At 34.2% G+C, this 12,580-nt stretch overlaps 1 protein-coding gene and 1 pseudogene across 2 annotated transcripts; one reads left to right on the top strand and one right to left on the bottom strand.

The window, feature by feature from the left end:
• Window positions 1-4,333: 4,333 nt before the first annotated feature.
• On the bottom strand, window positions 4,334-5,313 carry LOC141673061 (chlorophyll a-b binding protein, chloroplastic-like; annotated as a pseudogene).
• A 3,318-nt stretch (window positions 5,314-8,631) lies between these two features.
• Window positions 8,632-12,149, top strand: LOC141672488 (G-type lectin S-receptor-like serine/threonine-protein kinase At4g27290). 2 transcript variants are annotated; one of them, XM_074479103.1, is made up of 7 exons: window positions 8,632-9,921; window positions 10,039-10,164; window positions 10,365-10,522; window positions 10,677-10,887; window positions 10,986-11,223; window positions 11,308-11,458; window positions 11,591-12,149. In XM_074479103.1, the coding sequence occupies exons 1-7, from the start codon at window positions 8,661-8,663 to the stop codon at window positions 11,897-11,899; spliced, it is 2,454 nt and encodes an 817-aa protein (XP_074335204.1). In that variant the 5' UTR covers window positions 8,632-8,660; the 3' UTR covers window positions 11,900-12,149. The 2 variants fall into 2 exon arrangements, with proteins under 2 accessions (XP_074335204.1, XP_074335205.1); XM_074479104.1 differs by having other exon boundaries at window positions 11,555-11,691.
• Window positions 12,150-12,580: the final 431 nt, after the last annotated feature.

The following is a 12,580-nucleotide window of genomic DNA, read 5'->3' as shown; positions in this document are numbered from 1 at the left end:
CATGACTTATGTTCTTCAAAAATCACATCTTTGCTTATGTAAATCCTTTTCTCATTTGGATTGTATAAACGGTACCCTTTTATGCCAGGCTCCCTACCCAAATTTATAATGGGCAAGCTTCGATCATCCGGCTTCTTCATACCTTGATTGGGAATTCTCATGTGTCCAAGACAACCAAAAATTTGTATGTGAGCTACATCCGGTTTTGACTGCAACCAAGCTTCGTACGGTGTTACACATGTTAGAGATCTTGTTGGAAGTCTGTTAAGAACATATACCGCATGCCTGACTGACTCTCCCCAGAACATGGCCGGTAAATCTCTCCCTTTCAGAAAGCTCATTGCCATCTCCATTATTGTCATATTCCTTCGTTTAACAATGTCGTTTTGTTGAGGCGTGTATGGAGTAGTATAATGCTTATCCATTCCCGCCTCTTCAAAAAAAATTTTGAATTCGTTTGACATAAATTCTCCACCACGTTCAGTCCTCAAGACCTTGATTTTTCATTCATTTCTGTCCTCAACCAACACTTTGAATTTTTTGAACGCCCCAAAGGCCTCACTCTTGTTTTTCAGAAGATAAATCCATATAACCTGGCTGAAGTCATCTACTAGTAACAAGAAGTATTTATTCCCAGAGGCCGTTTCAGGCATTATTGGGTCACATAAATCTACATGCACGAATTCCAGCACCTTCTTTGCACTAAAATTTGATCGATTTGGCCCATGTTTCTTTGCTTGATTGGATATTAGACACTCTGTACAAACTTCCGCCGGTTGCACAACCTTCGGAAATCCATTCACCATCCTTTCTTTATACATAAAACCTAGTGCTTGATAGTTTACATATCCCATACGGGCATGCCACATCCTTGAAGTGTCAACCAAACTAGATAACAAGTACTCTGAGTTCTCTGTTTCAATTATTATCTTGTACAATCGATTTTGTGATCTCTTAATTTTCATGAGCAATTTCTCTTCTCTATCATATACCCACATATATTCTCCACTGATCACTACTTTATTTCCTTCGTCTGTCAATTGACCAATACTAATAATATTTCTACGAAGATTTGGGATAAAATATACCTCATTAAGAATGCGTTTCTTCCCATCCTTTGCACTTGAGAATAATCGAGCCTTTCCCTTTGATGTCAACAGTAGAACCATCCCCAAACTTCACACGTTATGTGGTTCATTTATCAAGTACTTTGAATTTCGATTTTTGCCCCGTCATGTGATTACTGGAACCATTATCGAGATACCACAAATTCGAATCAGTTTGTTTATCCTCGTTGTTCAAGCTCAATCGTGGTTTCACATCACTTTCATATAACAACACCGTATTTTGTTTTTTTTCTTCAAATTTTTCCAACAACAATGACGGTTCATCATATTCTATTTGTGCCAGATTTGTTTCTTGTTTGTACTCTCTATTACGCCTTGGTTTATACATTCCGCTGCGAAGTGCGCCTAAGAGCTGCAGTTGAAACACCTTGCCCGACTTTTATCTTGACTCTTGAACGGTCCTGACTGTCCATCACCACTTTTGTTGCTACGTTTCAGCCATTCTTCTCGTATAAGGAGCAATTTTCCCTCAGTATTTTCCCTCTTTTTCCACTCCTCTTCTGTGAGCATCAACTTGCCATCATATGATTCTTCTTTTCCTTTGATTCTTTCATCATGAGCCTTCAAAGAACCCATGGCTTCCTCTACCGTCATTGTGTCCAGATTACCGAATTATTCCATTACAGATGTTATATGCAGAAATTGTGTAGGCATAGAACGAAACAATTTATTCACAACGTATGATTCTTTTATGTCCTCCCCTAGGGCTCATATATTTGTTACAAGTCCGTTAAGTTTCATGTAAAAATTGCCAGGCTGATCTGACTCCTTCATACATAGAGCCTCGAACTCAGTTTTTAACATTTGAATCTGAGCCTTTTTCACCTGTTCTGCTCCTTGACACAGGGTTTTAATTGCTTCCCATGCTGCTTTCGCACTCTTTTTCTCAGCGATGGAGAGCAATACATTCCTGATATATCATAGCCAATGCAATCTTATCGAGTTTCTCTTCAACATCTGCTTTCGAATCACTCGGCTCAACAGCACCCCACATTCCTTGGGCCTACATGAAGACCTTCATCTCGAGGGACCAAGCAATATAATGCCTTCTATCCAACAGTGGGTAACTTAACCCAAACGACCCTCCTTTCATCTTGTGCAGATCCACATGCGACATCTTTGAAAACTTTTCCCGTGTCTTGGTTTCTCTGATGCCAAATGTTGCATATAACGATTATATACTCCTGTTTATATATAACTGTTTAATATGAATTGGTAATCTGGTAATACAAACTACGCCGAGATGATGTCCAAAATATATTTTATTCAGAATGGCTATTGCAAAATCTATACTCTTTATTAATAAGCGAAACCACGTATAATTTGATGGTAAAAGTACCAAAGTAACAAAGTACCAAATTTGGTACTTACCTGACATAAGTTGACTTCTATTCTCAATATACATAGTTTTTAATACAAATCGACTTCTATTTTTTGTAAATTTTATTTTTTTAGTTAGTGTTCATCCAATCGTCTATTTACTTTATAAAATAAAAATATTTTTCAAACGATTTGTAAATTATATTAAAAAGTTATTAAGTTACGTTAAATTAAGTAAAATAACTTATATTTATTTTTAATTTTAGAAAAACTACAAACTACTAAGTAAATTACTAACATGAATTGACTTATATTCTCTATAAACTTTATTTAATTATAAATTATATTAAAATTTTATTAAGTAACGTTAAATTAAATCAAATAACATATATTTACTTTTATTTTGAAAAACTATTAACTACAAAGTAAATTGTTAACATGAATTGACTTCTATTCTCTATAAACTTTATATTATATAGTATTATTTTAAAAATAATTAAGTAATAGCAAATGCCTTTAGTACCATTTATTAACTTTAAATTGAATATTATTGATTTGACGATTGTATTTGTTACTGTCCATCACAAAGTTTATTTACTTTAAATTAAAAAACATACTTTAACAGTAACAAATTTATAGGCTATATTTAGATTATATTAAGTCATATTAAATTAAGCTTAATAACATCTATTTACTTTTAATTTGTAAATTATTTTTTATCGATAATTAAGTAATATTAGATAAACTATATTGAAAAAGCTAATTATAAGATAATTATCAAATTATATTAATTAATATTAAATTATCTAAAGAACGGATATTTAGTTCATAAGATAGAAATACAATTCGTTTCACAAAAATAAAACTAATATGTTAGATTTCTATATCAAGTAAAACAATGCAAAACTAGAATTATAGTGGAAAATTTTATAACTGATTCGATTCATTATAACCACGTAACTATTTTTTGCAAGTACCAATTTAATATTGACATTAATATATTAATTTTAATTCGTATTTTGCACGGATTATAAATAATTTTTTACAAATATTAATTCGATATTTTTAGTCTCGAGTTCGGGTTCCCGCACTGGTTATCAACTATCTATACTAATAAGGAAACCATGTTTAGGTCCTAAATCTTGGGACTCACTAAAAAATTATACAACTATTTTCAAAATTTTATGTAATAAAATATCAACTGACAAAAATTAACTTTAACTCTCTGTAAAATAATTTTCCGTTCAATTTTTATTTGTTGTTGAACATCCAAGCGTCAGTTTACTTTAAAATAATTATATTAGTAAATTAACATGTCATATTTATATAAATAAATAATTTGGTGCATGCATAACTAGAACTATACGGTGAAATTTTAGAGTTACACTTAACTTCGAGTTTTTAACTACATATTTTAACAGCATTGTATATTTTATATTTAGATCTGTATTTTGCATGAATTATGAGTTTTATTTTTATGCAAATAATAATGAAATGCTATTATTTTTAATTTCGGGTCCGTGGTTACCAACTAGTATATAATGAAATGAATACAACTGAAATACTAGAAATTAGGACCACTAATTCCTCACTCTCCTAAATTGACTCCATCTCTTACTTTATCATGCAACTTCCTACGATCAGTCCATGAACCTAACATGACCAAGTCATGTATGTAGATATCGAATCAAAACAATAAATGGAAACAAATATTATTATTTCTTTTTTTTTGAAAAAAATATTATTATTTCTAGTTTAAGATTATCTCCCAACACCCGTAACATCTGAGGCAGGCAGGACTCTGTTAGGAAAGTAGAATTAATGAACTGTAGTTCTGTATTCGGTTGGCTTTAGAATTTGCGATTCAAAGTTATGCACCAAAGGACTTGCTCAAAAGTTGAAATCATATATATTTCATGTAGTAGTAAGTAGTAATTCACATAGAGTTTAAAAACTCCAAACCAAACAGTACTCAAGAAACTCATAATCTACTTAACAATTTCTTAAATTTACTTTCCGGGAACAAAGTTGGTGGCGAAGGCCCAAGCGTTGTTGTTAACGGGATCAGCAAGGTGGTCAGCAAGGTTCTCCAATGGACCCTTTCCTGTGACAATGGCCTGCACAAAGAACCCGAACATAGAGAACATGGCTAGTCTTCCATTCTTCAGCTCCTTCACCTTAAGTTCAGCAAATGCTTCAGGGTTTTCAGCAAGGCCTAATGGATCGAACTTCCTCCAGGGTAAAGTGGGTCAACAATCTCTCCTAGTGGCCCTCCTGCAACACGGTAACCCTCGACAGCACCCATCAAGATGACTTGGGTAGCCCAGATGGCCAAGATGCTCTGTGCGTGAACCAAGCTTGGGTTGCCCAAGTAGTCAAGTCCACCCTCACTGAAGATTTGGGAACCGGCCTTGAACCACACGGCTTCACCAAACTTGACACCGTTACGGGCCAAGAGCTCCGGGAAAACACAGCCAAGAGCACCAAGCATAGCCCATCTGGAGTGGATGACTTCAAGCTCACGGTTCTTGGCAAAGGTCTCGGGATCAGCGGAAAGTCCAGCAGTGTCCCAGCCATAGTCACCTGGGAATTCACCAGTGAGGTAAGATGGAGCTTCACCAGAGAATGGGCCTAAGTACTTGACTCTGTCCGGGCCGTACCATGGGCTGTCAGAAACAGTGACTTTCTTGGCAGTCTTTCTCATAGAGACTCTTCCATTTCCAAAGAGCTCAGATGAAGAAGGAGCCACTTGCACAGCTTTCCCAGCAAAAGAAGGGGAAGAAAGTGCCATTGTTGAAGCAGCCATTGGTAATAAAAAAAGTATGATGATTGTTGTAGTAATTGTTAGTAGTATACGAAGATGGAGGTTAAGGTAGTTATTTATATTAGCTGATAGTTAGCTTATTGGTTATCTCATGACATCTGTATCTGCAATCTAATTGGTTGCCAAGATTTTCTTATCTATTCTTGGATCTCCCTCCAACCACCTGTGCTGTATTGAGATATTAGTAATTGCATGGCTTAAAATGGTTCTGTGCCCTGTTTAGAAATTGGTGGACTAGGCCATTGGTTGATCTGACAGAATAAATTTGTCTATTGTCATTGGTGTTTATCATTCTCTTGGGGTCCCTCTATCATGTCTGTTGTGTTGGATGACTTCGGCCTTTTATGCCTTTTTAGAAGTGTAATGGTGAGCTAAAAATAAGTGTAGATATTGCTATAATATAGCACGAAAAAATGGTTTTTGATGCTAAAATAATATTACGTCTCCAATGGTTGGTGTTATATCTTATGCCAAATTTAAGCAACTCTCAACTATCCTATTATTTTAAACATAAATTCAACCACCTACATTCAATATATTTACTAGTATACTCTTTATTATTTGTCTTTCACTCGGCATATCATATTGAATCTATCTTTTAGAAAAACAAAATATGAGCAGTTTAAAGAAAAGGATACAGAGAGGTGATTTTGATGGAGATTCTTCAGACGAAGATGAAAAGGCCATGATCCAAATGATGTTGATTAGCAGCTGTCAAAAACTATAAACAAGTAATCACCAACAATTCTCCTTTCTTCCAGTTAAATCCATCTAGCTTGGTTTTCAGCCATAGTTTTGTTGAGTGTCTCAAGTAGATTAATGTGTCTTGCATTGTTATCTTCTTAAACTTGATCCTTTGCCTTTTTAGATTTTGCTAGTTTTGTTCCAATAGGTCTTTTTTTTGGCGATGACACACTAGCACTGCCTCCACTTTTAGGACTCATATCAGTATCCGTAGACTGGTAGAACACCGGAACATCTTCAAGAACTATTGCTCTCTTGGGAGTCACATCCTGCCACTTGATTGATTGTTCTAATATGGTCCAACAACCATCCATTCCAGTAAAATACTTTCATGTATCTTCATAATATGATTATTTTGTCATTTCATACTAGGAATGATCAAGCAAAATTATATTAGTGAGCAGATGATTTAAAGTTAAAGAGTATACAGTATATCAAATTAATTTTCCTCATTTTGGCGTGTGATTCCACTTAGATTTAAACTTTCAACACTTTTTAAACACCCACAGAACTTGTTACAACATTTTTGGATAATTTGCCAACGAGATCTGATGTTTATTTCGGACCGACTCTCGTCATTTATTTTCGCTTTATATTCTTGTAGAATTCTGCTCCAGAATTGACTCCTTGGCTGCAAGCTAGCAACAATTGGATCTTCAGTAATGCTCAAATAAGATTTGCATATTGCTTTATCTTGTTCCGCCGTGAATGATTTTCCTCTTGCATAAGACTGAGAGGACATTGTTGGTGTTTTGGTTCTAGATGATCAGTCTTGCATATATATATTTATAGAGGTATTTATCAAATAGTCTACAAAACAATTTGTTGGACGTTGAATGCAATAGCAAAGGTGGGTGTGAGGCATAAATGTGGATGGTTGGTGTTCTGATAAAATTAAATGTATGTTTTTAATTTTCTGGTAAAGCTGCATCATTTTAAATTTTTGTAATAAATATTGCATGTTTTTAATTTTGTGTAAAAAATTATTAATGTACTGTAAAGATAACTGGATGATGAATGAATATATGTGCATTCATGTACTGTACTTGAATAGGTTCAGATATAAATCTATTTTTTATTCATTTCCCTCCACTTTTTTACTTTTTGATGAGGTGGCAATTATAGTTATTGCTATAATTTGTGCTAAATATAGCACCAATTATAGCAATATGCTATTTTAGCACAAAGTTTAGCACACCGTTGTAGTTGAAATTTTTGATTTTGAGCTATAATATAGATATAGCACAAGATATAGCTCACCATTGGACTTGCTCTTACAGATTTTCTAGACTGTTCAAAATTTAAAATAATTTAAGGTCGTAATTTTCGTTCTTTGATAAAAAAAAATAAATTGAATTGTTCTTCTCCGGTCACTTAGCAGAAGTGCAAATAATCAACTAGATTGATGCTGCAATAGCATTGATTGGTTATACTAACCAAAATTTTCAAAATAACATTGATTGATTAAATTGTTTATTTATTTTTCATAGTGCCACACTTACAAGAGCTTTCCAATAAAGGGTTTCTAATAAGGGGTTGTCAAGTTAGTTGTCAACTTTGCCAAATTATCATATATATTAATATTTTATTTTCATTCAATTTTATATTAACTTGACTATTCTACTCCAATAGTTAACAACATTTAATTGTTGCCTATATGGTCCCTTAAATTAAATTGTAAATGATTTATAAATTAAAAAAGACATTATTGATATAAACTTTTTGCATTAGTATATGTATTTTAACCATTTTAGAAAATTGTCAAATTTTGGCAACTTTGGTAAGCAAACTCTTTTGCAACCTCTATTGGAGATGCTCTAAATGGTGAAATGAGTCGCCTCATGCTCCATATATAATTAATTACTCCAACCTTGTAAGTCAGTAATGTGTATCAATTGTTACTGGTTTTTAGTATACTGAACTGACTGTGATTTTGGTAAATCAGATATCATCATGTTTAGGGTTAGATAATTATATCGTTGTAATAAAAAGAACTTTCTGCAAAAACTATTAGCTTTTGCAGGGATATTGAGAAATGCATGGAATACTTCAGCCTTCTAGTACTTGTACACAAATCATTGCACTCCTGGTAGAGTGCTTACCTAAATTAAGTTGTTCTTTTTCATCAGGACTCAAGTATGTTGAATTTACAACGATGGATTAGCCAGCATCAGCTTCCACGCCTTCCATATATCGGATTTTGCTGGAGAAAGCAGAATACTATTGAATAGTAAAATTTCTGATTATCTTTTCCGGAAGTTGTTAATTGCTGACCTCCGTTGAGCTAGTCTTAGACAATCAACTTATTGCAACCCAAGATAAAAATTACCAAAGTTTATATTAGTAGCTGTTTCAGATTATTAAGATAATCTCATATTTAGGAAGACTAAATAGATATAAGATTCTTGATATTTACATCATTATCGGATGGCCACTTTGGAAATGTATGAAGTCAAGGTCTTGTTTAGCCAGTTCAAAACTTTGAAGATTTTGGTGTGGAAAAATGACAGGGAGAGAAACTGTCATGCTTCAAGTGGAGGAATTGAAATGTAGCGTATTTTATACTTAATGCAAGTCCACCTTCAAAAACTAGAACCAGTCATACTCTATACAGATACATTTTGTCACTAGGCCTGAGCATTACAATGGATGAAACTGTTATCATTCTGTTGTTCTTAAGCTTGTTAGCTACCTCGACAAACTCCAAAGCAATAGACACCATTAGAGCAAATCAGACCATTAGGGATGGTGAGACCATCATATCATCTGGTGGAGAATTCGAGCTTGGATTTTTCAGTCCCGGTAGGTCCACAAATCGATATCTTGGCATCTGGTACAAGAAAATATCCAACGGAACGGTTGTATGGGTTGCTAACAGAAACACTCCTATTATGAATACCTTAGGCGTGGTTAGAGTTAATGATAAGGGAATTACATTGCAAACGGTCAATGGGATAATATGGTCATCCAATACATCTCTGTCTATCAAGAACCCTGCTGCGCAGCTATTAGATTCAGGGAATTTAGTTTTGAGGGATGATGATCATGACATCAACAATTTCATTTGGCAGAGCTTTGATTATCCCGGAGATAATATGCTACCTGGCATGAAGGTTGGATTGGACATGGTAACCGGCCTAGACAGGTACTACACATCATGGAAAAGTACTGATGATCCATCCACAGGAGATTTTATAGACCGAATTAATCCAAATGGTTTTCCACAAATATTTCTGTTAAAAGGTTCTGTGGAAGTGTGTAGGTTTGGACCATGGAACGGTCGCCAGTATAGTGGCTTTCCAAATGGTAATCTAAATGGAATATATACAGAGAAATTTGTTATCAATGAGAGGGAAATCTATTATCAGTTTGATCTCATTAAAAAAACATCTGCTGTTGTAAGGTACACATTGAGTTCCACTGGAGAAACAAAGCTTGTTGCGTGGAATTATGAGACTCAAACGTGGACTGTAGTTGTAGACCCAATGGTCAGTGACTGTGATCAATATGGATTCTGTGGTGCTTATGGTGTCTGTAACATGAACAGCTTACCGAAGTGTGAATGCTTGAGAGGATATGTTCCTAGATTCCCAAATAATTGGACAGTAGATTGGTCTAGTGGGTGTGTTCTTCAGAAAAAACTAGACTGCAGAACGGATGCAACTTTTATGAAATATTCGGGTGTCAAGTTACCAGACACGCGAAACTCATGGTTTGACATGAGAATCAACCTTAAAGAATGTGGGAGATTGTGTTTGAAGAACTGTTCTTGTAAAGCTTATGCGAATGCCGATATTAGATTAGGTGGAAGTGGATGCATCCTATGGTTCAATGATCTAACTGACATTAAAGGGTACACAGAAGACGGACAAGATTTTTATGTAAAATTGCCAGCATCTGAATCAGGTAACACTTTCTTTTGAGTTCTTAACTTTGTTATTATATGAAATGCAATTATCGAATACAGCCTCAAATCTTTTCTTTCTAAACTGTTGTTTAAGTTCTTAATTTGTGGAAATGCAGTTAGCGATCCGGGGTCCCAAGCAAAAGGGCATATATGGATCATTTTAATGAGCGTAGGACTTGTAATTGCGGTACTAACATTATTAGTCCTGTATGTGTTTAGAAAGAGAAGGCAAAAAGGAGAAGGTAAATTATTCACTGAATCGAAAACTGTCATTAAACTGGAAAGTAAATATTGCATCACTACGAATGAAACTATATAAGTGATCTTTATGAATGAAATTGTATGTGATCAATATGAATTACAGGTCAAAAGTATCATTCAAGCATTTAAATAATTATCAGTAATGTACATTACGTCCTTAATTTTACTTCAAACTTTTCAGTAAACTTGAAAATAAGTTCAGAAAATATTGCTACGAACGAAATTAAGAGTGAAGATTGGGAGTTGCCATTAGTGGACTTCAAAATAGTTGCGACGGCTACTGATAACTTCTCTGATGACAACAAGCTTGGAGAAGGCGGTTTTGGATCTGTCTACAAGGTGATTGTATTCATATACAGCATGCAATTTTTGGTAAAACGATTCATACAACGAGTAGCATTGTCTCACTGCATGTTAAAAAATGTGTTCTTAGTGCTAAGTGTGGAATCATCAACATGATAATTTTGGTGAATAATAATCATCAATGATTTAGGGAATTTCGAAGGATGGACATGAGATAGCTGTTAAAAGGCTTTCGAAGAATTCTCGCCAAGGAGTAGATGAGTTCATAAATGAAGTTTCATGTATTGCGAAACTTCAGCACAGAAATCTTGTGACTCTTGTTGGTTGCTGTACTGAGAAAGGAGAAAGGATTTTGATCTACGAATATATGGTTAACAAGAGTTTAGATTTATTCATATTTGGTACGTTCTGAACTGAAAACAATGTTTAATATCATTTTTTTGGTATTTTATTTATTCAATATCTAAACGTAAATGACTTCTTGATGACATCTTCATAGACGAAGAAATAAAAAGCTCTTTGGACTGGCTGAAACGATACAACATAATAAATGGCATTGCAAGGGGACTATTATATCTTCATCAAGATTCAAAGCTACGAATAATTCATAGAGATCTCAAAGCCAGTAATATTCTACTTGATGATGAAATGAATCCAAAAATTTCAGACTTTGGCATGGCCAGATGTTTCAAAGGAAGCCAAACTGAAGCAAATACATCAAGAATTGTTGGGACATAGTAAGAAGTTCTAGGACTATGCAATCTCGTTGTTTTCTTTTGTTCACGACTGCCAATAATATCTCTATCTTTGATCTCCTTCAGTGGTTACATGCCCCCTGAGTACGCTATTGACGGGATGTTCTCTGTTAAATCAGATGTATTTAGCTTTGGTGTTTTACTCATAGAAATAGTGAGTGGACAGAAAAACAGACTGTTCAATCATCCTGATCACAGCTTGAACCTACTTGGACATGTAAGTAAGCCATACATGAAAATATTATAATGCTTTTATGCTACATTTTCAGCTTTAAAACAGATTGTAACAGTAAGATTTTTTTTCTTCTTCAAGTTGTCTGACAACTCAAGAATTATCTATAACCTATAGGCTTGGAAGAGTTATAATGAAGGAATGGTTTTAAGACTAATCGATGAGGTGATGCTGGAATCAAGTAACCTGGAGCAAGTGTTTCGAGTAATCCATATTGGACTATTGTGCGTTCAAGAAGATCCAATAGATAGACCACTTATGTCCCAAGTGGTTCTAATGTTGAGTAGTAAGATGAAACTGGCTCATCCTAAGAAACCTGGTTTCTTTATGGAGAGAAGATTGCATGGTACAGATGGCTTACTGAGTAGCCCCAATCTGTCATCCGGAAACCATTTAACTATTACCTCTATCATACCTCGAGAATAGTGTGGTTCTTTAGTGTACCTTAGTTGCTGCTTTAATGAGGACATAACTATTGAGAATTCAGGATTGGATCAATTGCCAGCTCAGCAATCTGACTAGGAGTGACAACTCAGATTATTGTTATAACTAACTTCTGAGCCCATAGTTTATAAATAGACTAGAGTATCAATCTCTTGTTAGTTAGTTAGAGAGCTCATCTCTTTCTCTCTCTCTTAGATCTTCGTTTCAGAACAAAAATGTATCATCTTCTTTACTTTCAATACTCAGTAATTCAAGTATGTAATCAGTAGATAACTGATACAGTGCTTATGATAAATAAATAATACTCTTCTTCTTGTAATTCATAAATTGTAATATTAACAACAAAAAAAGCTATCTTCACGAGGCATTTGAGCTTTTAGCAAAGATGCTCATAAAATGAAAAAAATTGCCAAGTTCGCTATGTTTTGTTTCTTTGAACAAGCAATTGTGACAAGAAAGGGGCCTCTCCCACGCAAATGCTCAAATTTTTTAACACCTTGTATGTCAATTGTTTGGCAACCGGCTTTGGGCGCATATTTTTTGCCAAAAGATATGCCCAAATGGCATGTTATTTATTAATTAAATATAATAAAATTTAATAAATAATTATTATACTAATATACAATGAATTTGAATATAAAATTAGAGTTAGTTGACATTAAC

Source organism: Apium graveolens, chromosome 7, assembly GCF_009905375.1.
Source record: "Apium graveolens cultivar Ventura chromosome 7, ASM990537v1, whole genome shotgun sequence".
Taxonomy (NCBI): Eukaryota; Viridiplantae; Streptophyta; class Magnoliopsida; order Apiales; family Apiaceae; genus Apium; species Apium graveolens.
This window is presented reverse-complemented; position numbering and strand designations above follow the sequence as displayed.

Bases quoted from the DNA above. Each gene is read 5' to 3' on its own strand.
- LOC141672488 (XM_074479103.1), top strand. From the start codon at position 8,661: ATGGATGAAACTGTTATCATTCTGTTGTTCTTAAGCTTGTTAGCTACC. The intron at 9,922-10,038 runs GTAACACTTTCT...GTGGAAATGCAG, and splicing joins ATTGCCAGCATCTGAATCAG to TTAGCGATCCGGGGTCCCAA. The intron at 10,523-10,676 runs GTGATTGTATTC...TCAATGATTTAG, and splicing joins GTTTTGGATCTGTCTACAAG to GGAATTTCGAAGGATGGACA.